The 25095-nt window shown below is 43.8% G+C and overlaps 1 protein-coding gene across 1 annotated transcript in view; it reads right to left on the bottom strand.

Annotated features, from left to right (window-relative positions):
* Nucleotides 1–25095, bottom strand: part of zfpm1 (zinc finger protein, FOG family member 1) — a 105320-nt gene that overhangs the window by 59510 nt on the left and 20715 nt on the right. Inside the window, exon 2 of the mRNA XM_004566190.4 lies at nucleotides 1681–1827. Within this exon, the coding sequence (XP_004566247.2) occupies nucleotides 1681–1827 (147 nt within the window). The remainder of the gene's footprint in view (nucleotides 1–1680; nucleotides 1828–25095) is intronic.

Below are 25095 nucleotides of genomic sequence, written 5' to 3' on the forward strand. Positions count from 1 at the left end.
CCCCTCAACTCAAACACACACACACACACAGTCTTGGAGCTAATCTCTAATCTCGTCTCGATTAGCACCTGACAGAATTTCCATGGGTTTATCAAACCGAGCCAACCAGCAGACGCTTATCACTCGCAGCCCCCAAAATTTCACAAGAGCAGGAATTTTTGAGATTAAAAAAACACAGCTGGTGAAATCTCGAATAAGTCAAAAGAATATGACTGAAAAACTCTGCTATCACACGGCGGGGGTGGGGGGTAGGCTCGGGATAAGAGGTGCACGACAGGGGCGGACTCACTGAAGCCAACAGAATTCTTCTTCTTCTTTTTTTTTATCTGTTATCCATATTAGAGATAAAAGAGTGACACGTGTGTGGAAAGCTGCAACCTCCAAATGGTGCCGCAGAGTTTTTGCATTGTCTCTGGGTGACGTCTGCAGACAGATAACAGGTAGACGTCAGTCGATTAAAGAACGGCTTGATGAAGAGATTAATCTGCTAATAACCACTAATAACTGCCAGTAAACTGCATATCTGGATTATTTTACTTCAAGAGGTGCTCACTGTTGACGGATGTTGTAAGTGTGCCACTGATATTGCGGAAAATGTGATATAAATATTTTAAAAATGAGTGAGAACACAGATTTTTTTACAGCCTTTGCTAAGGCCGATGACGTGTTTTGTGTGCAGAGCTGATCTGCTGGCAGAAAGTTCTACAGCAGATTATCTTTGTACCATCTGTGGAAAAACCCTGTGTGTGTACGACAGACAAATCTCTTGAATAATACACTTCTACGTTTTGCAGTCATGTCCAGGGCAGGATTTTTTGTAACAGTACTACCTATTGGAGTCTTTGCCAGGCCGATGCTGACCCCAGGGCCTCATGTTTGACACCCCTGTGTTAATGCATGAAGGTCTTTGGCTAACTAAGGGAACATTTTTAAAGCTAGACACATATTTATGGTACAGACATGTGGTTAGAATCAAAATATAGAAAGTAGATCTTAAGTTTTTAATATCTCTTTAATACAATGTATCAAATGAAAATTGGGATTCAGCAGCTTTTTTTAATGTTATACTGAAAAAAGATATAATTACTCCATCATGTGAACAACCTGCAGAAACAACAGATGCGTGTGAGTCAGTGCTGAGAACGAATGTCTTCAAACGCCATCTTTATGCACGTAAAACAAGTCCACGTGAACCACAGCCTGCAGCTCTGCATGGCTCTCCAAATATAATTCATGTACATTTGTAGGTTACCTGTCACGAAACAGACTTTTGTAACACATTAGCTGTCCTAATGGCTTAACTGCATTTGCAGCGATGCTAGTTTGTCACTTGTCCCGAGCTCTTTGTTTCACTGGGCATGAACATCTGCTGGTTTTAAAGAGAGATCACTTAAAAATCAAACGTTTCAGACTAATTGCTGCTGCTCGTTTTTCTTTTTCACATTTTAAATGAAGGAAACTGGAAATTAGACCTTGCCAAAAAGGGAAAACCAACTGAAAAGTGCATGGTTACCACACTAAATACAAGTGTATGCAGCCCGTCTTCATGACTGTATATTATACATACAGAGAACACAGTCGTTCTCTCAGGAAGTCTGAGACTGACCTTCTTTTTTATTACAAACCAATGTCGGTACTACTATCCTCTGTTAGAGCTCAATGTTTCGCTCTTCTTCTCACCTTCGTTGTACAATGGTGTGTACGGAGGCGGACTGGAGCTGTCGCCTTCTGCAGAATCGTCCGGGTCGGAGGCTCCGCCCTCCTCTCCTGATAGGCTCAGGTTGTCCGGTGTGTTTTCCTCGCCGCCATCGAGATCCCCAAGAGAACCTGTGGGGAAGAGGAGAGGGCTAATCAACAACTGAATGTGTCCATAGAGTGTAAGGGTAGCAGTCTAATGTGAGTCTAATCTACAACATCTGCTTAAATATGCTGGTTGGACTCAAATAAGATGAATAAAAGTAATAGAAACTAATTAACTGGCGCTGAGCTCTGCAGCCAATTAAAAGACTGAAACAGTGCCACATTAAAGTGGGAGGAGCTAAAGCAACGAGTATCAGACAGACGAGTTACTCAGTACAAAATATGGTCTAAAAGTAAAAAATATGGTACTGGACATGAGCAGAATAGACAAAAATTATTTCCAGGAACGCTTTTCTTACTCTGCAGAACAAAATGGGTCGATTTTTCAGTGGAACTCCTTCAGACTGGATCTGTGACCCCCTACCTCGCTGGCCAAAGCGTGACAGAAGCCCTGAAGTGTGTCTGTAAAATACACCACTCAGGAGAGTGTCTGCAGTCACACAATAACACCACCCCGAGGCTTTCATCGCCTTCCCGAGGGCCTCGAGAGTGGCAGGAGAAGTGGAAATTAAAATGAGGTTTAACAGGCTCCGTACGGTTGTATGGATGTATGTAGACAGGAAGGAAGAAAATACCCTAAACACAGAGATATGCCCCCCCAGCCCCACTTACTGGACTCATTGAAAAACGGTTTCAAGAATTGGACACGCTGAACGGTCTAATCCAGAAGATTAATAGCCAAGAAGCCAAGGGGGACCTTAAAGCCAAATTACAGTATACCTAAAATTGCAGCTAAAAGAGTGATTAGTGCAGGGCTGATCTGTATCAATTACAGTTTCATAATCCCTGCTGACCACAGTAATTATACAGTACTTTTGATCTATTTTAGCCCGTTTGAAGATTACATCCAAAAATGAAGTGAGTTAATATGGATTTAATGTGACTTTTTTTTAAAATTGCTTCATTAATAATATTCTGACTATAAGATGAACGATTGAACGGCACGTTAAGAGCTCCAAACCCCGAAATATGCTCACATTCAACCGTGAGTGTCAGAAATGCTCGTCTGCATCCGATGACACGCTTCATTCTCAGTCCCCGAGAGGTAGCCACGACAGAATTATTAACTGGGGGTGAGCGTTTCTTTTAAGAGGATTACGAGCGGCAGAGTGAGGCAGAAATGGTTAAGATGCCGCCGAACGCCAGGGGAGAAAACAGCTCGCGTGCATAACGACGATGTCCTGGAAAGTCAAGGAGGGTGGGCACATTGGTTCTGAATAACTAAATCAGCCTGACATTAATACCAAGAGAAAAAAATCCAGGATTTTTTTCCCCCCGCTTTCATTTCTCCCTCAATCCAGACAGGTTGTAAATTAATTTTCATTAGGTTGTGTCGAACGAGCAAGAGGGATTGTTTCGGAGCTAAAGCCGTGACTGGGGGCGTATATATTTACAATACTGTAACAAAAGGAGTCTATAATCTATACAAAGCACACAACAATACCCGTGAATAAAGAAGCTTGTAGAAAAAGGGAGAGGCAATTTTTCTAATTCTGTTAATTTCACTCACCAAAGCAATTAAAAGCAGGCAGAGATAATGCTGGGAAACAATCGCCGGCTGACAAAGTGTTTCTGTCTTTGTAAATGAAACATCTTTAGGCTAATTTCAACTTCCACGCCTGCATGGTTCACTCTAATTTCAGATAAAATTAACACAGCTAGATTTGGACCTTCATAAAAAATGTTTTTAAAAAAAAGAGGAGAAAGACAAGGGGAAAAAAAGCGATCGATCCTGTACACAATATTTTTAGAATTAGGTCCGTGTCGCTGGAGCTTTGCTAGATCTAATTTTCAGTATCTATAAGGACATTTTCATACAATTAATTTTCCTTTAATCATAATTGTACAAAGGGACTCCTCTGTATAAAATTCCAATTATATTTCCTGTTTAAAATGTAAGTTTGAATTATGATTTCTTTCCTCATTACGGCTCTGGTTTAATGAATCAATCGCTGCATCACTGCTTTCAGACATCAAATGGTGCGGAAAAAGTTTCAGCTCCACTTTCTCCCCGCTTTTATCCAAGGAGAAATATTCGCCCTGTCCCCTTCTCTTCCTGTCTCGGATAGTTGGCAGAAAGGATAGCGGGGCGTCTTGTGATAAGTGCACCACATTCTACTTCATTTGCCAGTTTTAAAGTTAAAGCCTTTAATTGTTACGGCGTGATATCCAAGAAAATTGGACTGAACTCATTCACGAGATGAAGAAATAATAAAAAGACATAACCCAAATGTGTATCTCTGTAGGAGAGACATCAATTAAGCTGAGACTTATCCAGCAGCGCCACATCATTTTTCTGGGCTGTGAGCTAAAGAAGGACCAAAAAAAAAGAAAAAAAAAACCCCTGAAGCTTGCATTTGTTCACATTTTTAAACTTGAGGCTCTCCGGCCAGTAAAACTCGAAACTTTCCCCGAAATGTTGAAAGTGCTTTTTGATGAATTCCTCAGTGTGTGTCTGACTGGAAGTTGTTCCTCGTACACCAGCCTCCCCTGACAAACCCCAACAGCTCTGGATTAAATGATCAGTGTTATGAGTTTTGGTTCAACACTTGGCAAAGACTGATGAATACCCTTGTTTCTAAAACTTGTAGCAGTTGTGTACGGAGCAGGCAGAAATGAATGAAACCACGAGTGCAACCGAGGTCAGAGGCGTTCATAAGAAACCACTGAAGAGCCAGCCAGCTCAACCTAATCTCCCTCTATGCCTCGCTACATTACACCTGCAAAACCTTTGTAAACCCTACACCGTGATCTATGGCGTAAACTGACATGCACGTCACTAGAAATGTGGGATGGTTGCAGCATAAAAGTACTGTGATTGGCCCGTTCAGTTCCACCAAGTTGTCTGGTGCGTTTTCACTGCACTTTTTGAAATGAATGAATCATAGCATCAACACAAGGAGTCCCAACTTTCAGCAAATTTCTGAACAGAGACTGCTGAAACTGAGTGACTGCAGCTGGCATGATATCAGATTGTTAATGATTGTCATGGTCAAACACATACCAGGTAACAATATTATCACAGAAATACTGGAAATAATAATAAAACTTTACTATTAATACATTATCAGTATTTGAATTCCAAAGGATATCATCAAACTTTGTATCGACAAATCTATCAATAATCAGCAGTCAAACTATGATTTGTGCAGGTAAGAGACAAAAAACTGGGACTTATTTACAGCGTACTGTATGAACAGAACCATAGAAGTTAGCTAATTATTTCTAGGAATATGTATCTTTTCCACAAAAAAGAAACTATCAGCAGACTATGACAAACCTCTCGATGCCTTGGTGTCTGAGTCTTAACAAAAAGTAAAAAAGAAAAGTCAGAGATTAGATTAGGGACTATCTGATCACATGATAACTGAGCAAGCTGATAAATAGTTTTGCTAGATGCTATGGTCACATTTCACTCAGCACTCACAGGTATTTATGCAATAAATGATTAACAGCACTCTATAAAGAGAAATCGTTCAGGTTGCTTTCAACCACAAACTTCTGCTTTTCTACTGTGAGAAATTTTTTGTTTGGACATATTTCAAAAGATGAACCAAGCTTCATATTGGGACGGCACTGCAAAGGTCCCGAATTACAGTAACAACCCCAATTTGACAGAGGAGCGATCCAATCGCCCATCGAGATGGGACCGGCACTGACGCGGCGCTACAGGACTACTTAAGCTCCCTCACGGAGACTGCAGCTGTCTGTCTCGGAGGCGCGAGGAGAGGCAGAACAAAGTGCTGCAGCTGATGAAGGCGCCAAAGATACTGCTTTATTAACTCTCCGTCCACATCAAACCTGCAGCGAGCAGCTCGCTGATTAAACACAGAGACAACACACATCAAACCTGCATGCTCAACAAGCTGATTAAACAGACGAAAGCCTCGCCGCTCTCACGCTAATAACCCGCCGCACAAAAAATACATTAGAGCTGAAAGCAAGAGAAGGAGAGGGAGAGAGGCGCGCTTGTATCACAAAATCACAGACTTGTGAAGAGAAACATTAAAAGAGGATATTTAGAGAAAGAAAAGGAGGAGAGAATGGGAAGGAGGATGTGTGAGCTCCCTCTTCAGAGAGAGAGGGAGAACCTGAGGTACCTGACACAGAGTCGCGCACTGGAGAGGAGCCACTTATTGATCAGGGCAAAGAGAATTACCCACCACAGAGGAAATACTTTTAATCAACTTTGCACTTTAAACACTCTCCTCGACGCTGCGTGGGCTCTTATCGCTCCTCCAAGGCCACCGTCCCCGCCATCAGTGCTCGCGCCGCGGGAGGAAGTGTCCGCGCAGGCCGCCGTTTCGATCCGTCGTGTTCAGCTTCAATAAAAATCAGCTCGTACTCCTCAGCTTTTAGCATCAGAGCTGAGCAGCACTGTCTGTTGATGTGCCCGCTTACGACAAACTCAAGCAAAGCAATAGAAACTGAAACTCTGGTGACTTATTGATCATCTCCACACTTAAAGGCATGTGGGAGGGGGGGTATAAAAGACCACAGCGGTGCATGGGCTGACAGTCCTGCAGGTCTGCAGAGCCCCCGTGTCCTAAATGCTCTGAAACGAGTTGGTATTTCTGTTTTCAGTGAGACCTGCATGATGAGTCAGAACAGTCAGTTTCAAAATGTGACTGATAGAAACCTTCTCACAAATCAAACAGTTAATCAATGCTCAGTATGTTTCATCATAGTGCTGCTTTATATCTTTATCATAACCATTTGACTCGGCAGGTTGAGCACGCTCACAGTTATGGTTTATGAATCTGAGTTGTGTATTGACCGTCTGAGACTTCAGCACACACTGACTTTCACTCCTTTGCTGAGATTTTAATTTCCAAATCTTCTTTCATTGCATTTAGCTTAAAACATGAACAGGATGGAAGAGAAACTCTGACGCGATGCCGTGTCCTCAACAGTCCATTATCAGTAACACTGCAACAGCAGTTTGTGGAAGTTTAAGTTCATTCTTTACATTTTCTGCAAATATCACCAAAGTATCAACTCATGTAAGGCTCAAGTTTATTGTAGAACCATAGATGAAATTATAAAGAAAAGAAAAGAAAGGTAGGAAACGCCCATCGCGGCCATCAGTCAGGCACACGGTGTACTGGAAGGCTGATGATGACGCTGCAGTGGCGGTGAGGTGAACCCGGCACGATAGCGAACATCAAAGGCCTAAACACTCATGAAGAAACATGCTACAGTGTGAAAAAAGGGTTTTTTCTGAGAGCCTGTTTCCTCAGCCTCTCTGTGAAACTCAAATTCTCTCCATCTCTTCTCTCATCACTCATCTCAACCTGCAGTCTCTCCTTTATATTCTCACTTCCTCTTCTCTTTCTGTCATTATCTCTCATCCCCGCCACCCCCACCGTCGCCGCCGCCACCTCTCTTTCTTCTTCTCCGTCCCCTTTCGATATCACTTGCGCTCTCTCCATTCCTTGCACTCCATCACCTTCCCTCTGTCTTTCTCTCCCTCCCCTCCACCCCCTTTCCTTTTTTTTTCTTCCTTCCCGGTGAAAAAGCGGAGTGACTGGGAGCGTCACTCTGTGCGGATAGCTGGGAGCCGTTGGCGGTTATCGGCTCCTGCAGACTCTCTCTGCCGGTCTGATCTGTCTCCTCTTCATTAAGCAAATACGCCGACGTGGAAATGAAAACATAATAGCTATTTGATTTCCAGCGAGATATTTTGCATATTGGTTCGGAGCTGATAGCGGAATTTCATCAAGTCGTTTTTTTTCCCTCTCTCCTTCTCTCTTCCCTCACTCTCCCGCCACCGCAACCACCCCCCTCCACCACCTCCTCCATCCTCATGCTTTAAAAACTGAATTACTGAGCTGGGCCGGCTTTCAGCAAAGATTTCTTTACATTGGTGGGAAGAGGAGGGGGACAGGAGGGAGAGAGAGAAATCTAGTTCCCGAGGAAGACTACTTAAACGATTAAATATCCCCCATTCCCATCTTTTTTTTTCTCTCCCTCTCCCTTTTTTGATAACAAGGAAGAAAATTTAAAGAATTCACAGTGCTTTAGGTTGACTATACTAATCAGAGATAGGAGGGAGAAAATTAACTCCTTAATGAGCAAAGCCGTCTCCCCGATAAAGGTCCTGGGGAGATGGCGGGGTGGGACACCGTCTGAACCATGGTGCAGAGACAGAGAAGACAGAAAGCAGTGGACAGACTGATGGAGTGTAATGGAAACGGACTGAGAGGCTCGACACCAAGCCGGGGCCAACAATTAGTTTTCCTCCTCCTCTGAGGAGGAGATACTTGCTTTGGCCACGATGTGGGCAGGTGGAGAGATAGCACACAACACCGCCCCCACAGTGGCACAGACAGCCACAGCGACTCGCGGCCTTGATGGATGGCCCGGCGGCGGGGTATTCTTCATGCCCCCCAGAGAGAAAAACTAGCCCTGGAGGAGGGGATCAGTAGCCCCTTCACAGCAGGCCTATCTGATAGTCCGGAGCCTCTCAGGAGGACTATTCAGTGGGCCGAGCTCGCTGAAATAAATCTCCCTGCTGCTGCGTTACATGTTGGAACACCGTGTTGCTTCAGACCTGATAGCAGCCCCGCCGTGTTACTGCTACTGTACACACTCACACATACAGTGGAGTAGACACACACCTTTATCACAGGGTCTGAGGCAAGGAGAGCAGCCTCGCTAAGGATCTGTTAACCGAACGGGTCAGATGCTGCTCTCATCAGCGTCCCTATACTCCCTGCCATGCCTGCACTGTCTGTGTCCATCAGCTCAAACCCGGAGACAACACAATTCTGGAAAGTTTCATTTTTCACACTCATCGGGAACTACAGAGAGCGGAACAGAGCCAGAGCTGATCTGGGAGAGCCGTCCCCTTTTCCTATTAATCCCATTGTTGAGAAACTGGCTTCAGTTCAGCAGGGGGCGCAGCAGAACTGAGTCAGTCCTCTATGAACAGAAGCTAAAAGAATGATTTACAGCTAAATTATTATTTACACCTGCTTGGAGACAAAAAAGCTAAGCTGATGTGGCCCATTAGGGTTCTGTTAATGCTTGCCGGTTGGTTCTCAGAGGATTCAGGGCAGAACGCGGTCCCTTCATGGTATCCAAAAAGCAGCAGACGTTAAAAGTGTAGTTAGACCACAACAGAAACTTCCACGTGTGTCGAACAAGCAGCTGGTTGTGGTGGCTGAGGGTGGCTGCCACTAGATATTCTCTCCTGGTGATGGAGTCATGCCTGAAATCAAAAATGGTGGGATTTCTGTCTGAGGAGGTGCAAATAATTATTTTAGCCCAGCTAGTGAGGAAGCATCCTGTGAACACCTCTCCTGTGTCCCCGACTGAAGTGCAGAGCAAAGGGCAGCAGCAGTTTGTGCACTTTCACTAATTAAAAGTGTGAGAACTTTGTAACACTTGTTCGAGGCTAGACCGGACTTCTATTTATTCAAGAGAGCCAAAATGTCCATTTCAGTGGTCAACAGGTCAAAAAGTTCATGTTTAAACCAGAGAAATGAAATAAAATCAGCGACTTGTCCCAAAAATTACCCTCCAACAAGCTTTTCTCTATGTTGCACTCCTGCTATAACTACTTTTATGCAACACTAACATGCTTGCATCAGGGATTTCTCCCTGCACATTTCTGCTCTTTAATTATATCTTCTTTTTGACCGTCTGCAGCAGGTCACAGTAACAATTATGGCCAATTAATTCACACTTTGCTTTCTTTGCTGTGTGTGAATTGTGAGTACAACTGCACCCCTATAGGAGAGAATAAATGTTTGATCCTGGGTCAGTTTAAGAAAAACAAAACAGCGTCAGTTAATCCCAGCAGGTCGCTGCACCATCGAGGAACGAAGCAGCACACAGCGTTTCAACAGCAGCGAGTTAAAACTGAACTACATGACTGAGATTGTGCGATAACATTTTGGAGATGTTGCATTTCAGCAGATTTCATCACCTTTGACAGAAAGATCCTATCAGGCTGGTGTGACTAATACAAAGTCACCTCTCGCCTTCTCTGAACAGCGCGCCTGCCTCGTTGTTGCTTTTGCTCAGCTTGCTGCCATTTTGGCTGCATTTTGCACACACTTTAACGTGGGGAGGTATGTTCCCCAAAACGCCGTATTTTGGAGTGAAGACTGCACGCCGCGCAGCAGGCAGATCTGTCTCAGTGAGCTAAAAGTTTTATAAGCTTGTTTTTTGCAGCCGTACGCCAGAGACGCTTCGTACACCACACGTGCTGTTGAGACACCGCATGATGTGTTGGATCAAGTCCTCCCTTTGGCATTCTGTTTCACAACCGTTTCTTCTCTGGCAGCACTTCAGACGCACTCACCCTGACAGACTGTTTCATTTTCCTCAAGGACGCCTCACTCCCACATGCATCGCACAGGAACCTCAGTCTGCAGCTTAAATGCAGCCAAAGCAAGCGGTGCATTCCTTTTAAAAGTTAATGAAAAGTGAGCGTGTGTACCAACTGGTTGAACCATGCTCCACATGTTAGCTGAGGAAACAACAGCACCAGGCAACAGCTATCAGCCTAATGAGCTAATGAAACATTTCACTCTGAGGACAAAATAGGGTTCACTTTTTCATCTGCTAGTCCCCGTGAGACTTGGATCTTTAGTCCACGACCATAAAAAGTAAAAAAAAAAAAATTACAAAAATGCTTTCAGATGACTGCCACAAACCTGCCAACTCGACGCATCACTGAAATCATGTAAACGCTTAAACAGGCTTCTGTTTGCAGAATAATTGCAGCTCTGCTTCATGTTGAGTCAGACTAAGATTCACTTCACTGTGAGCGGTGACCCCCAAACCACAAAGAGTAACAAAAACCACAAGTGTCTTAAAACCAGACAGCGACTAGCTTTTATGGATTAGCTGATATTTTTAGGCAGCAAATAATCAAAACAAAATGCCAGGAAGGATTACTTTCATTACTTTCCAAAGATTTTACTTATAGAAATATATTTTTTCTAGTCTGCTATCAGGGAACGGGGCTGAAGAGTTACTATGTAACAAATCCCATCCATGCACAGGGATGTGAGTGAAAAAGAGAGATGTTTGTTTTACTTAAACAGGGCCTAAAGCAGAAAAATGGTGTCATTACATATTTTGTCCAGCAGAGCGGCTCCAAACCGCTGTTTCTGACTCCCTCTGTGCTGTCTGCAGCACGTGTAGCATCAGGGATTTGTTTCCTTCAGCCAAAATGGCTGAACAGACACACACTCAACACACGAGTGGAGAGTTAACAAACAGTGCCCTCATCATTTTCCCTTTTAATTCACAACTGATAGTAAGAATATCAGCAGGTGTGGGTGTCTGAAGATTTACTCTCAAAAATCTGCATTGGTATACATGAGTTACATGTATATACATATATTCTTTGTCTTTTCATGCTCTGATGATAAAATGTAGAGAGGAAAAAGGGAGTAAAAACAGGTGGCATTTCAAAAAGGAGGAGTCTGAAGAAAAGGAGTTAGAAAGCAGTTACCATGAAGCCGGAGCTGAGACCCTGGACTATTGAAGCCAGGCATGCAGACGAGAAAGCCAGCCGATAAGCCTGGCTGATAAAAGATAGAAAATAGCAGCAGATTTGAACTTTCCCACCGTCCTACGATCCACAGGGGGAGGAGGGGTTGATTCAACTACTTATTGAATCCCCTCCTATCTACAACCAACACCCCCTCCCTCCTCCTTTACCTCCCCAAACCCAACAGCCAGGCAAGGCCAGCGAGTGGAGCGGGAACACAAGGCTGATACATTCAAAGGCACTCGTGCACTTTCCTCACCCGAAAAAAAGAGTTACAGAGAGGCCAGAAGGTTTCTCAGAGTGGACAACCGAAGGTCAGGAAGTGCTAACTGGTTTCTCTAGACGTGTACACACAAACACACACGTGCCTACACAAGGTCATACAGTATGTGAAGTCTACCCATCATCGCTCTATCCTCAAATCATATCAGAGACAGTGTTTCTTTCCATATCTCTGCTCCTCTCCGCTGATATAAAGACACTTGGCCTTGAGTAAACGCGTGAGAATTTTCACCCACACATCTACACACACACAGTTTTTTCAGTGAAAGGTCATCCATGTACTCATCGTGGTAGTGAGACGCATACGTGGATGCACTGTGGAGAATTACAGACGGGACTCATTCATATACTCCTGTAATCCACAGACAAGCAGGACTCAAACAGCACGGTACAGGCGCGATACGCCTCTGTCTCGTATCCAAAAACACTCCGAAGAGGGAGCAGGGCAGGCTGAAAAGCTGCCTTTCTTTTCTGATTAAATAAGGGACACAATTTAATCTCTCTGGTCAGTGACAGTGACATTGTCAGTGACTTATCTAGGGCTGGGGTTAATGTCCAGCTCTTTTTTAAACATTGTCTTTGACCCTTTGTGAACATCCAAATGGAAATGCATTTAAGAGAAAACAGCAAAATGTTAGGCACTTTTAGTTTCTGAAAGTTGTGTATCTATGTGTAAGTATGTAAAACAAGGCGAAAAGGTCGAGTTTTCAGTACACATGTAACAGAAACCACAGAGCTCATGCAATAAGGGCGGCTGATCCAAAGATTAGATGCTACATCCTAGCTCTGCTGCCTGTGGACAGAACAGTGAAAAGATCACGTGCTTTTATCGCCGGTCCGACATACAAGAACTGGTCATCTTGGGCTTTGCAGGAAATAATATCTGAAAATGAATTCTACATTTCCATGAGGATGTGAGTCTTTTCCTGTCTTTAAATTACATCCAGAAACCTGAAAAGCTTCACTTTTGCCAATTTTTTAAAGAAATTGCCCACTCAGTTCCTGGTGTCTGCCTATTCGTGCAAAGTGCGGTTAGAGCTGGCTAACGGCAGGAGCTGAAAACTGCAGGAGACATCAGAAGCAGGTTCATGCACAGCCTCAACAGCAAAGTGTGCGCATGTGAGAAAAGCAGTGATCGTGCATTTGTTTTGATTTAACTTTTAGAGTGATTAGTGGTCAGTTTCACTGCCAATGTGTGTGCGTGTTTGTGTGACTGCTTGTGTGTCCACATGACATCTCGATCTCAACTGGAGATGGGAGGCAGATTCGAGATTATAATGGTATGCAGGAGGAAAGAGACCGATGTGGCCCTCCCTCGCTCGCCCTTCCAGTCTGAGTGACCCCAAACGCCGCGTCGTCTTCTGACATGAACCAGCTCTGCACACCATGTTGTTAACATTGTAAGAGACAGCGGTTTATTATTAAAACGCTTAAAGACGCCTCGATTTTCTTCACTCTTCTATTCGCCTTTTCGTCATCGGAGTCTTCGTCGAGCTTTGACTCTAACCCCGAATATCACTGCACGCTTCACTGGAGGAACAGTTGCACAGAAGGACTGAACACAAGAGACACACACAGATGTTTCTGTTAATATGAGACTAAACACACTCTGGGAGGGAGGGAAAACAGCGACACAACAGAGACAAAAACATGACAGAGTGCAATGAAAACTGCTCAGGGGAGGCTTTGTGTCTGTGTGGAAATGATGTCATTTATAAATGATGCATTTAGGTGAAACTACTCTCAAGACATCTGCAGGCATGACCTTCAACTATTACAGCAACTTCCAGCACACAGTTGAAGCGTCTTCTTCTAATCTACATGGGCTTTCAATGCTTTTCCTGAACGAGTCAAACTGGTTTCAAATATTTCGGGACCTTAAAAGTTGTCAGATTTATGTGTGACCCATAACTCGGCATTATTTTGGTGTTTTCTGAAGATAGAGGGCAGAAGAAGCAAAGTGAGTCAAAAGTATTTAATTAAAATAGAGACAAAGCAGCAACCTTTCCTGCTGAAGAATTAAGCTGATGTAGAAATGAAAAAACTGTAGGTTAGCTCCACAAACTCCACAGCTAGTTAAAAAACAGCCTGTACCCCTTCATAACAACTCTGTGGTGGGCGATTTTTTTCATTTTTATTGTTACATTTGAAATCAGGGGTGGGGAACTCCAGGCCTCGAGGGCCGGTGTCCTGCAGGTTTTAGATGTGTCCTTGATCCATCACAGCTGATTTAAATGGCTAAACGACCTCCTTAACATGTCTTGAAGTTCTCCAGAGGCCTGGTAATGAACTAATCATTTGATTCAGGTGTGTTGACCCAGGGTGAGATCTAAAACCTGCAGGACACCGGCCCTCCCTCGAGGCCTGGAGTTCCCCACCCCTGCTTTAAAAGTCTTAAAGTGTCTGCTTTGATTGGCAGAGCTAGGCTAGGCTTCACCTCTGCTAACTGGACTCACTGAACAACTGACGTAACGGTAACTACAATCATCAGGCTTTTATCATTTAAACATATTTTAGAAAAAATGAGGTTTTGAGGTCTGTTTGCACATGTGCAGAGGTAAACAGTACTTGGACAGGCAGTGAAATTTAATATTTTCCCTCCTTTTTTGTGCAAAGACAACAACTGTGCTTTGATTTATATGATTTAGACTATTCTTACCGGTAAAATGAAACCCAAGAAGACATTTTACACATAGACTGAACTTTTATAGCACTTACCATGGTAGGGTTGCATGTGTAATGCGTGGACATTAGCCATTTTTTAATCCCGAGTATAAACTCTGTGTGACATCAGATTGTAGCAAATAGAGGGTAAAAGTCTGGTTTTTATCCCAAGTGTTGGCAGTCTGGGGTTAGAGTTGTCACCGATGAAGACTTGATGAACCCGAGTCATCGGTAACCCATCTACAAACACGGTTCTGTTAACCCCTGAAGTTTGAGACGGCTCATGGTCTCTGAAAATGTTCCTAGAACAAACCCGAGCTCAATCATAGACGATTACTGGTGACGTGGTGGGTGTTCAGAGATTTAATCTTTAGCTGTGATCAGTAAAATTGAAAGTTTACTTCGTAAAAGTAACGCTTATCAGATGCTTCTTTTTGCCAAATAAGAGAAGAGTTACCTCAGTGATCTGATCATTTCTCTTGCCTTGGTTCTTATCTGCAGTTTGCCCTGAGACATGACTCTCTTATTATCCTATAAGCAAAGGAAACACTTCTAAATGCTCTTTTTCTCACACATTTCTTCTATAATTACCATCGGGGTGTTGATTTTTTTCCCCCCAAGTTAATTAAAGGATGTAAATCATCTTAATGGTCTGATCCGTCTAACAACTATACTCTTTTCTCCTCCCAACACAGCTGATTGCTCCCAGATTGGATTTCAGGAGCTTCTGTGCTGTCACCGGTTTAAAAATGTTTCCTAACCTGCACTTTTTCTCAACACTGACGATTTCTCGTGTGAGATATATGCTGCTTTTCTCTAGCAACCTGTTTGTTTTTGCTGAATTAAAAGCACGTCATGAAACCGTGAGTGGCCTACTTGGATTAGTCTGTCACAGAGGCGAAGATCAGCTATGATTTTTAGGTTTCTAAACATACAGAAAGCTTCTGTCCAAACGTTGCTCTTTTTTAACCTGAATTGACAGTAAATCTGCACGTGCCTGTTGTAACCGAGGGTCAAGTGTGACGAGGATGTGCACAGTAAATAGTCACCAAACAAGGCATTAAAAGAATTCAATATGCCACCGTTCCACATGAGAGAATCCCACGGTGTCGTACATCTGTGTGATCTCCGGCTGCCTACTGTAAATCTGCCTCTCCGCTGCCAACAAGAGGAAGCTTCTAGCAGGAAACCCTCTCTGAGAAGTCAAGAGAAATACCACGAGAGAGAGCGAGAGGAGGGGTGGGAGGCGAGATAAAAGGCCAGAGAAATGATAAAGATAAAGACTCAGACAAGCAAAGTAAAAGAAAAACAAGAGGAAGGAGAGATGGAAAGATGAGGGGGCAGTCTTTTTGTTGAAGAGAGCAGAAATAGAGAAGGAGAAAGGGGGGTACGCCACTCACAACTTGGCTTTGCATCTGTTATCTCCGCCTCCTGTCACAAGGCTTAAAATAAAAATAAAAATAAAGTGAGATGGTGGCAGCAGTGTTGTTGCGATAGCCCTGTGGAGCATGAAGAGGGGATGTAAAGGAGATAACTGGTTAAATATAACCCGCTGCATGGCTGGCAGCAGCAAAGAAAGGGGGTATTTTCAAGAGGCAGGGCATCAGTGGAGCCCTCACTACCCAGATAACATCCATGTTAAGTGTGTGTGTGTTCTTGCAAAAGACATATCCATAATTACTCTATGGATCGAACGCATGTGCCCACACGCACACACAGACAGAGGACCAGAGCCAAGAAAAGATGCGCTCGCTCACATCTATGTATCTCTCTGCCTCACCAAAGGAAGTATCAGCAACCCCCTCCCCACACCCCCCACCCATCTCACACACACACACACACACACACACACACACACACACCCCTCCAACGCAAAAAGTCACAACGGGATTTCTGATGGGAAAAATGTGCTTTCCTCAGATGATGGTCAGATAGACGGGGAGTACAGCCAAATGTCAGAGATGATAAATGGAAGGGTGCTGAGACAAGATCACACACACACACACACACACACACAGCAATACTCTCTTCTTCACTTGTACAGCCACATGCAGATACACACACAAACAACTGTTTCTTCCACAGCTGAGGGATGCATCACCGTACAAGATGAAATTAGGCAAACTTTCCTCTGACAAACTGAGCCGCGTTTGTTTGGCAGGTGTTTAATTGTTCGGCAGACCTTCATCTACAACATCTACAGAGTGCGCTGAGCTGCATCATCTGCTGCAGCTGATGACTGTTCTCACGAATTCACCGGTTAACCCACGACAAATGAGGCAAAATTAGATATTCACAAATTTTCCAGCGCACTGCAGCGGCGTCATTCGATGAGAAAAAATCTTCCAGAGCTATTTTTTCTCTCCTCTGCTGTTTGAATGATTACCTTAACTCTAATTTTTAAAACTCAACATTTCTGTCACAGAAACGCGGCCATAGAGTCAAAGAAAACACAAAAATATGTTCTTTCTGAACTGCTACACACATTAAAAGTGCAGACAAGACCAACTCGCTGCACTCTGGAAATAAAGTTGAAGGTGCTTAATATTCATATTTTTGGTTTCAAAATGCCTCACACGTTCTTAAATGACACCTAAACTTCTTTATAATGGAGATGTGATGCTGTACTACAGGAAGAATGTGGTTTGGCATTATCTTGCTGAAATAAGTAATTACATATCATCAGATCTGCTGGTTAGTCATGCCAAACACCCGTGCACTCACAGACACTCACTTTTAAAACTAATAATAGGCCAGAAGGTAAATAAACTGGTATTTATGTATCGCGTTCCTGCTCTGGCACAATCACCCATTCATGCTGTGTTTATGTAGGGTTGGATAACTTGGCAAGCAAGTAATCAAACTACTGATCTTCCTATTAGTACAAGTCTCGCTCTACCTTGGCTACAGGTGATGATTTATGCACGACTTACAAAGAGAACTTGAAATTTTGAGGGCTCGGACCGCAGGACGGTTTCCCAATTTGCCTCCGACTTTGACACGACTGACGCCAGTTCTCAGATGCACTCCACAGAATCATGTCACGTTTTCAATGCATCATTAATTTGGAATTCAGCCAGAAGCACAGCTCAGTATTTTATCACGGTGTATGGAGGGCCAGTCGTGCAGTAAGAATTCTTCAGTGCTGAACTAAAAGGACCATTTCTGTTTGTTTATTGCTCAGTGTGAAGTCTGCACTGCTTGGATCTGTAACTGCAGCAATCTTGCATACAAACACACAAAAATAAATGTGACGAATGTGTTCGGCATCGAGCTCTTAATCATTCCCAATGGCAGCAGGTTTCAGAGGTGATATGATAAAAGGCAACAGCGTGCTTCCATGTAACATTTCCAGAAATTAGAAGATCGTTTCCATGGTTTCCTTGATAAAAAAATATGTCGCTCACTCTTAGAACAGATGCTTAGTAGGACTTTTTACAGACGCTTAAACATCACACTTTACATACAAACAGGTTTCCATAGGCTACCTCTTTTATTTTATATTAGAAGCTAACAATGTGAACCGAAAGCAAACTTCAAACTGTGCTGAACACTTTGCTTCAGTGTGTTTGTGCTTTTGTGGGATAGCCCTCATATAACCATCTCAGGCCTGTTTGTGAGCACATCAGCCCGCCCACACACAAACTCTACTTTTTGTTTAGGAGCTAATACTGACTGCTTCAGACAGAGGATGAATAGAGGGGCTGCATCGAAGCCCACTATAAGCCAAAGAAGTGTTGTTTTGAAGTCTGAGTCATTCAAAGAATCTGTAGTAGAGTCCACAAATTAAAAAAACAGCCTGTGAATGATCACAAGACGTTCCCCTTTGCAGTGCCTTTGTGTGTAGAGATGTGTAGAGAGCTAGGGTTTCGTGATTAATCAGCCTGCAATTCATTATTTCCATACATAGACCATACAATTTTCCAAACAGTCAAAGTCTTCAGATTGCTTTCAATGCACAAAACACAGAAAAGGTATAAATCCTCACATTTATCCACTACTCACCAGTCCTGTTATTGACACTCTTTAAAGCCACAAAAAGGGGAGAAAGCTATAACCCAGCCATGACACGTTTTTCTTACTGGTTTTTAAATAAACCTTTAATATGACTCAGTGGGAGTGTAATGTTAAGTTGATTAAGGAAAAAAGCAGGGAGAAGTTTTCTCTCTGCTGCCGTGCAAAACAAAGTGGTGAAAGACACCGGAGCTGGCTGCAGGGCTCAGAGTCTTGCTTAAAGGCACTTCTGCTCACTGTAGGCTGCGAGCCAGTGGTAGCAGCAGAGGGAGGACGCTCTCTCCTCCATTAAAGCATATTATTAGGTTATTAGGTGGTGACATCCATGATAGCATGTCTTGTCTTCCTTGGCCTGGCCTTGCCTCGTCTGGTCTGGTGTCTTATAGGGATTTAGTCTCCTGATGCCTAGCCTAGTAGAGGTCTGTGTGTGTGCATGTGTATGTGTGAGCGTGTGTGTGTGTGTGTGTGTGTGTGTGTGTGTGTGTGTGTGTACGCGGATGACTTCAGAGATAATTTTAATATCAGGCCGGTGTGGATTGCTGATAGTGTTTTAAGGCAGGGCCCGGTGGACCGAGCGCTGGTCGTACCTATCTGTAATTAGTAACCATTCCCTATCACTGATAAGATAAACCACGCCTGACCTTTTCCATTCAGTCACCATAGCAACCTGAAACCCCCACCCCAGCACCGCCACCCTCCCCTCCATATTATTTTAGTGATTAAACAGCAAATAGTGCTGAAGATGTGAGGAGCTGATAAGGGCATGATTAATAATAGTCCTCCACATGGTCCTCTGAGGTGTGTGTGTGTGTGTGTGTGTGTGTGTGTGTGTGTGTGTGTGTGTGTGCTGAGGAGGGGCCCATCAGTGTCAAACAGTCACTGTGAAAAGCCTCGGTTTGGCTTTTTGTGGTGAATAATGGAAATTTAAGACGAGCTGAAAGTGAAATAAAAGCAGCGGGATGAGGACGATAGATGTCTCTCTCTCTCTCTGAGACGCTCTCTGAGGATAGGGAATATTAGCGTTACCCACACCCACTCAGCTTTTACCCACCGTGGCCCTTACATTCTGAGGGGCCGCCACGCTGGTGGAAGCGCTATCTGTCGATGAATAATGAATGCGGGACTCCAGGATTACCTCGTCCCCACTTTAAAACGCTGCGCTGTGGTTTTAGAGAGAGGTAACCTCTTGATCAGAGAAGCTTGAAGTGCAGCTCGCATTTGTGACAAACGTCAAACGTCCCCTTCAGTGGAAAAATCACTCACTCATTGTGGAGATGGTGTGAGATACATTCAGGTGTGAATATGACGAAACACTTCCTTAAAAAATATCAGTTTCTAGAAATGCTGAACCTCCACCACATTACATTTAGCCATTTCACACACAGTGTTTGGCCACACTGTGCATGCAATCTATATTATTTAATCATTTGAGAAGGAGGAACAGACCAGTATCTGGTACTTTTATCTTCTTATAGCCTCTTGAAGCCCGTCAGCCTCTCCGCCACCAGCTTTGAAAAAGGCTTTGTAAGTGTTGTAATTATTTTTAGGTGACTAATGCTGTCATGCAAAGACTAAAACATGTATACATAGTTTTTAAGACCTGAACCTAACATGCTGGTATTTTATTCCTTTTCATAAATGCATTTCCAAAATTTTATTAGCTGATTTTGTCATAGAGGGAAAAAAATTAACACCAGATAAAAATTGCTGCTAAAAGCTAACTAGCATAGCTGTGCAAAAACATTTCAGGGAGAATCTGAAAAAAGGAAATATAGTTTATTTTAAATAAACCAAAAAATATGGCCTGACACAGCTACCTGCTGTTAGACACGCTTTTAATTAAAACTGATGCCACAGGGCAATTGTAAAAGTTTAAATGTATAAAACAGAAATGGGCCAAAAAGAAAAATGCCCTGCAAAAAAACACATTTTAGCACGACCACTCATACAGAAACTGCCTCTGCGGTTCCCCTCAGCCTTTCACCCTCTTGTTCAATCGTTTGGTTGGTCTGAACTGCAGCAACAGCAACCAAACGCAGATTAATAAATAATATAATAAGAAGTGTACACAAACAGCAAAATCTGCCCAACAGTGAAGAAGCAAAAAGCTTGTAATTATCGATAAAAACAAGGTAGGATTCAATTTCCTTCCATTCTGGCTCTGCACAGGTTCAGTGAACAAGCATGTGTCTCTGTAGTGCAGTGGAGTGCATTACAAAACACATGTGGCGTAAAAACCCTCCAAATCCAACAACTGAAAGTAAATTCTGAATTTACTAGTTCCTGCAGTACTCATGAATGTATTACTGGCAGGGGGAAACTGAAGGAGCAATCTGATCATGACCCATGCACCTTACACATACATGACGATTAATACACCCAAATCTACACGCCAAACTTCCCAGCCCAGTTAATGATTACTTTAAAACGGTGGGCCACCCAACGGCTCTCAGTACTGCGCTCACTCCTAGGAACTGCAGCTCTATATCTCCCTGCATTTGCATGCCACCGAAACGGTGAGTAGGTATGCAAAGCGGCGCGAGTTGACTGAAAGGTCAGTGTGGGTTTGTTAAGGCCACGAAGCCCAAAAAGCTAAGCAGAACCTGGCCGGCTGTTATCAGTCAGGTCCCTGGACTGATACGGGCAAAGGGGGAGGGTCGGGGATTCTCCTTCCTTATACTCAAAAGGGAAGTCTCCCTTTTACCTCTGCTGGTGAATTACAGCAGTACAGGATGTCCCGATGCACTGCAGGTCCACAACAAAAAACTGGAGACATCAGCAGAGAAGCAGAAGGTGATAAACCAACCAAATAAACCAGCGTATTTCTCCCACAGGTCTCTGCCAACATCTCTGTCCAGGTGATGTACAGTGTCGTTTCAGGATAAAGGAGATTTCTCACCAACTTGAAGACATTTCGAACTCTGTCATAGATTCTGAAATTACAAAAAATCCTATAAAAATAAGCGAATGACCAGAACCGTCACCCTAACCCTAGACGGGTCACCAACGACCTTCTGGATGTTACAGGTTTGTTTTTATTTGAGCAAACTGACCTTTTAATTCTTGGGCGCCATATAGATTTTTTTGTTTGTTTAGTGCACCCTATCAAATATCATTTCCACATTATGTCTTTCTGGAGATGATCGGATTAATACGGCCACTATTCTGATATTGTTTCTCACACAGGGCTAAGCTCCACAATAAGGACCGGTCTCCTGACATTACAGTCGATGGGGTTGTTTGGGAGGGGGGGTCAGTGGAATGTGCTTGCTCCAGCGGATTTAGCCAATCAGATGAGTGTCAGCCATCCAGAGATATTTTAGAGATAATAAGCATTCTGCGATATCTCTGGAAAATTCCTGCCCCTTACAGTGGAGCAGATAATGAATGCCATACAGTGCTGAGTGATGTGGACGGAGGCAGGATCAGATTTACACAAGCAACATACACCACACACACACACATAAGTTTATATACACTACTGCTGCTGCTATAAGCACTTCCCAGCAGCACTTTGAAGGCTGTGGTACTTTCACTCACACAGACACACACAGGGACACGGCATGTCCGCATGATTGCTTGAGTAAGCGAATTAGCCTCAGCGATGGCTGAGGAGGCAATAAGTTGGCAGAAAAGAGGGATAATCTTTTATCTTTCACCCTCCCAAATGATTTCTTAAAGTCTGTATCACTTCCCTGACAGTTGACGCTCCACTTTTTCCTCTTTCATTATTTATTTATCTATTTTTGCTTTGTGTGAATTCAGCTAAAATACTTCTAAAGCGCTTAATGGCCCTATCGCTCGCTCAGATCTGCTGCCACATGCTGCCTTTTCCCCCCGCTTCCCCACATTTTCGGAGATATTCTCCGGCCCGGCCCCCGAAGAGCCGGCGCTTTATCAAACCGTCTTGACGAGAATGACACGGCCAATTATTGACAAATTATTCCTTCACAGAATGACAGTAAGACAAGGAGAGGAGTGAGCGAGAGCGGGGAGGGGGGAGAGACTACAGGCTTGGTGAGTGGAAGCCACCCCATCGCCCCCCTAACAGGCCTGAGGAGACAGGCGTCTATCAGATTCTATTAAGAGCTCGGCACTTTGGCGAACAAAGCTGCCCGCGCCCCGCCACGCATTAACTGCTATTATACGCTCATGAACTTTGTCACAATCACAATTGTTCCCCCCATTCTCTCTTTTGCACATTTTTAGTCTCCTTTTGTGCGCTTAAGAACTGAGAACCGCTTTCCTTTCTGTGTGTCTCTGTGTGTACGTGTGTCAAAGACAGGATGTAGGCGACGATGATGTAAATACATAAAAGGGGAGAGTGAGCGAGCTCCGATTTATCCTGGAAATTTCACAACTTCAGGTGTTGCAGTGCGTCTTATTGCACGATCGCACGGAGTAATTGTTACGAAAAGTGCACAAAAGCCAAAAATGTCGGCGATTCTTAAAAGTAGCATTTTCTGGTTTTGATGACATTTATCGTGTCTGCCGAGTGAAGCGGACAGTCGGTATGTAAGTGGAAAAATGTGGGATCATTGTTAGTTAGAGGAGCTCTGCACAGCTTGTTAACCGTGTAACCAGTAAGTCTGCGTAAGACTACTTGCAGCTCTACTTAAACCACTATTACCCTGCACTATTGGTATGTACTGTATGCACTGTTGTAACTTGTTCAGCAACCAAAAGGCCACAATACATACCCAAACTGTAGGTCGTTGTAAATTTAGACACGACAAATCACTCGGAGACACATTTTACAGCTACAGCCAGTTTGCTTTACTATAAAAAGCACAGAGTAGGACAGCAGATAAAGTAAAAGCTCTCGTGTCCATTGTAACACGTTATGTGCCTGTACCTGTAAAAAAAAAGACTTGCACAGGCAGAGAGCTCCATCCTGTATGACCACTCTTCTTCTTGTGCAGTCAGAAATTATCTAAAGATGGGAAAACCTGAATCAAGGACAAATTTTCCCTGAGACTATTTCAAGTGCTCAATATTAGCAGCTCGGCATTTTCCAATTTTTCCACGTGGCAGGCTTCCCTAAAAGTCATAAATACATTCAGACTGGCAGCTGTCCAGCTCGTGTTTCGTAAGCCAACAGCTCTTTCCTCAGATGCGCACCACCTTCCAATAAACATCCCCCACGCACTTCAAAATAGAATGAGCACAACAGATAAGGCGAGTTTGAACTGGGCCACTAATCATTAGTCAACTAACTACCTAAAGCTTTATCAGTTATTTATTCCGCCTCTCTTATCACCTCCATCAGGGGGACTTTGAGGCCTGGCAGTTTGATGGCGAGATAGAAGCAGTTTGTTCAAGGGGATGAACTTTGACACTGACGTGACCAGCAGGTGAATAAAATGGTAACGCAATCACATTAAAAATAAAAAATGAAATCGTCCCTTTCTTATGATGCAAACAGCAGCAGCACAACCAGTCACTTTTAAAAATGTCATGAATGATCACATCACAAGAATCGCATTAATGAATGCAGCTGCTGGTGCATACGGTCCTTCCCTCCCTCAGCCTCTTTTAAGCGACCCATCGAACTTTCACACTAAGGGGAAAAGCCAAAATGGTGTGCAGTATAAAGCCAACATTGTGAACCCCGAGGTCCAGCTCTGGTCCAGAATCGTAACCCTAAGCCGTGTTTTAGACACTCCTGTGGAGCCAAAAATGCAAAAGGAGACATCTGTGAAAGACCAAAAAACCCTTTATGTTACATTAGCCAGCTTTGCAAAACAGTTGTTAGCATTTATGAATTAGTGTCTTCTAAAAAACGTGTGTTAATATTGTTGTGTTATATTTGTTGCATAATTTCTGCTGCCCTCTTGGTCAGGTGTCTCCTTTAAAAAGAGGATTTTTAATGTCAGTGAGACAGACAGGATATACTATACTGCACAGGTAAAGGACCTGGTGTTTGTGGACAAGCAGCAGCAGCAGCCCACCGGGGCCCGACCCCCCTCCCCGTCCCACGGCCCACGACTGATGCCAAGCAGACCTGTTTTCCCTCTCCAACTGCCGCCACCCTCCTCTTTTTCCCTTTTTCTCCACTTTCAACCTACTGCTGCCCCTCCCTATCGCTGAGCTTTGCCAAGTCCACATCGTTGGTAACGAGGGTGTAGTTTCTTAACATTCATCATCGCTGAACTCTGAAACTTTATCAGCTCCGGAGAGCGGCGCCACAGCCCCGGCCCCGGCTTTCTCAGCTCTCAGATAGGGCCGATAACGCACTGATAGATTACAGCAGATTGTTTTACTTCAGGGGACACTGCTGCTGCAGCTAATACTAATACACAGACAAGAAGACTCGCCGGTGATAGGAGGGGTGGAGGTGGAGGGTAGGGGGCAAAGAGGCACAAAGAGGTAAGGGCAACGAAACCGCGATGGGGTGGAGGAAATTACAGCCGATGTCCCATATGTCCTTATCCTGCAGTGAAAATACGAGTTTGCAAATCTGGAAACTCGCTAATGTTCTGTGAGCTGATAATACAGACTAAGAGTGGCCGCTTTAAATATTGATGCGAATGAATGAAATGTAGATTTTTAAGCCCTTTCTAAAGCGTATGCATGCATGAGAGAGTGGTTAGACACACACTTACAGGGGTAACCTGAGCTTGCAGGGAGGAGTGGTGGTGGTGGTGGGGGGGCAGAGGGTAGCTCGCCAGGTGACCTCCGGTTAAAAACAGGGTCAAGTGTGAAACACAAGGACCACTTTCTCCCTTTTCCTGCCTCTCCAGCACTCTCTTTTCTCTTAGCCC

This window comes from Maylandia zebra, linkage group LG7 (assembly GCF_041146795.1).
Source record: "Maylandia zebra isolate NMK-2024a linkage group LG7, Mzebra_GT3a, whole genome shotgun sequence".
Taxonomy (NCBI): Eukaryota; Metazoa; Chordata; class Actinopteri; order Cichliformes; family Cichlidae; genus Maylandia; species Maylandia zebra.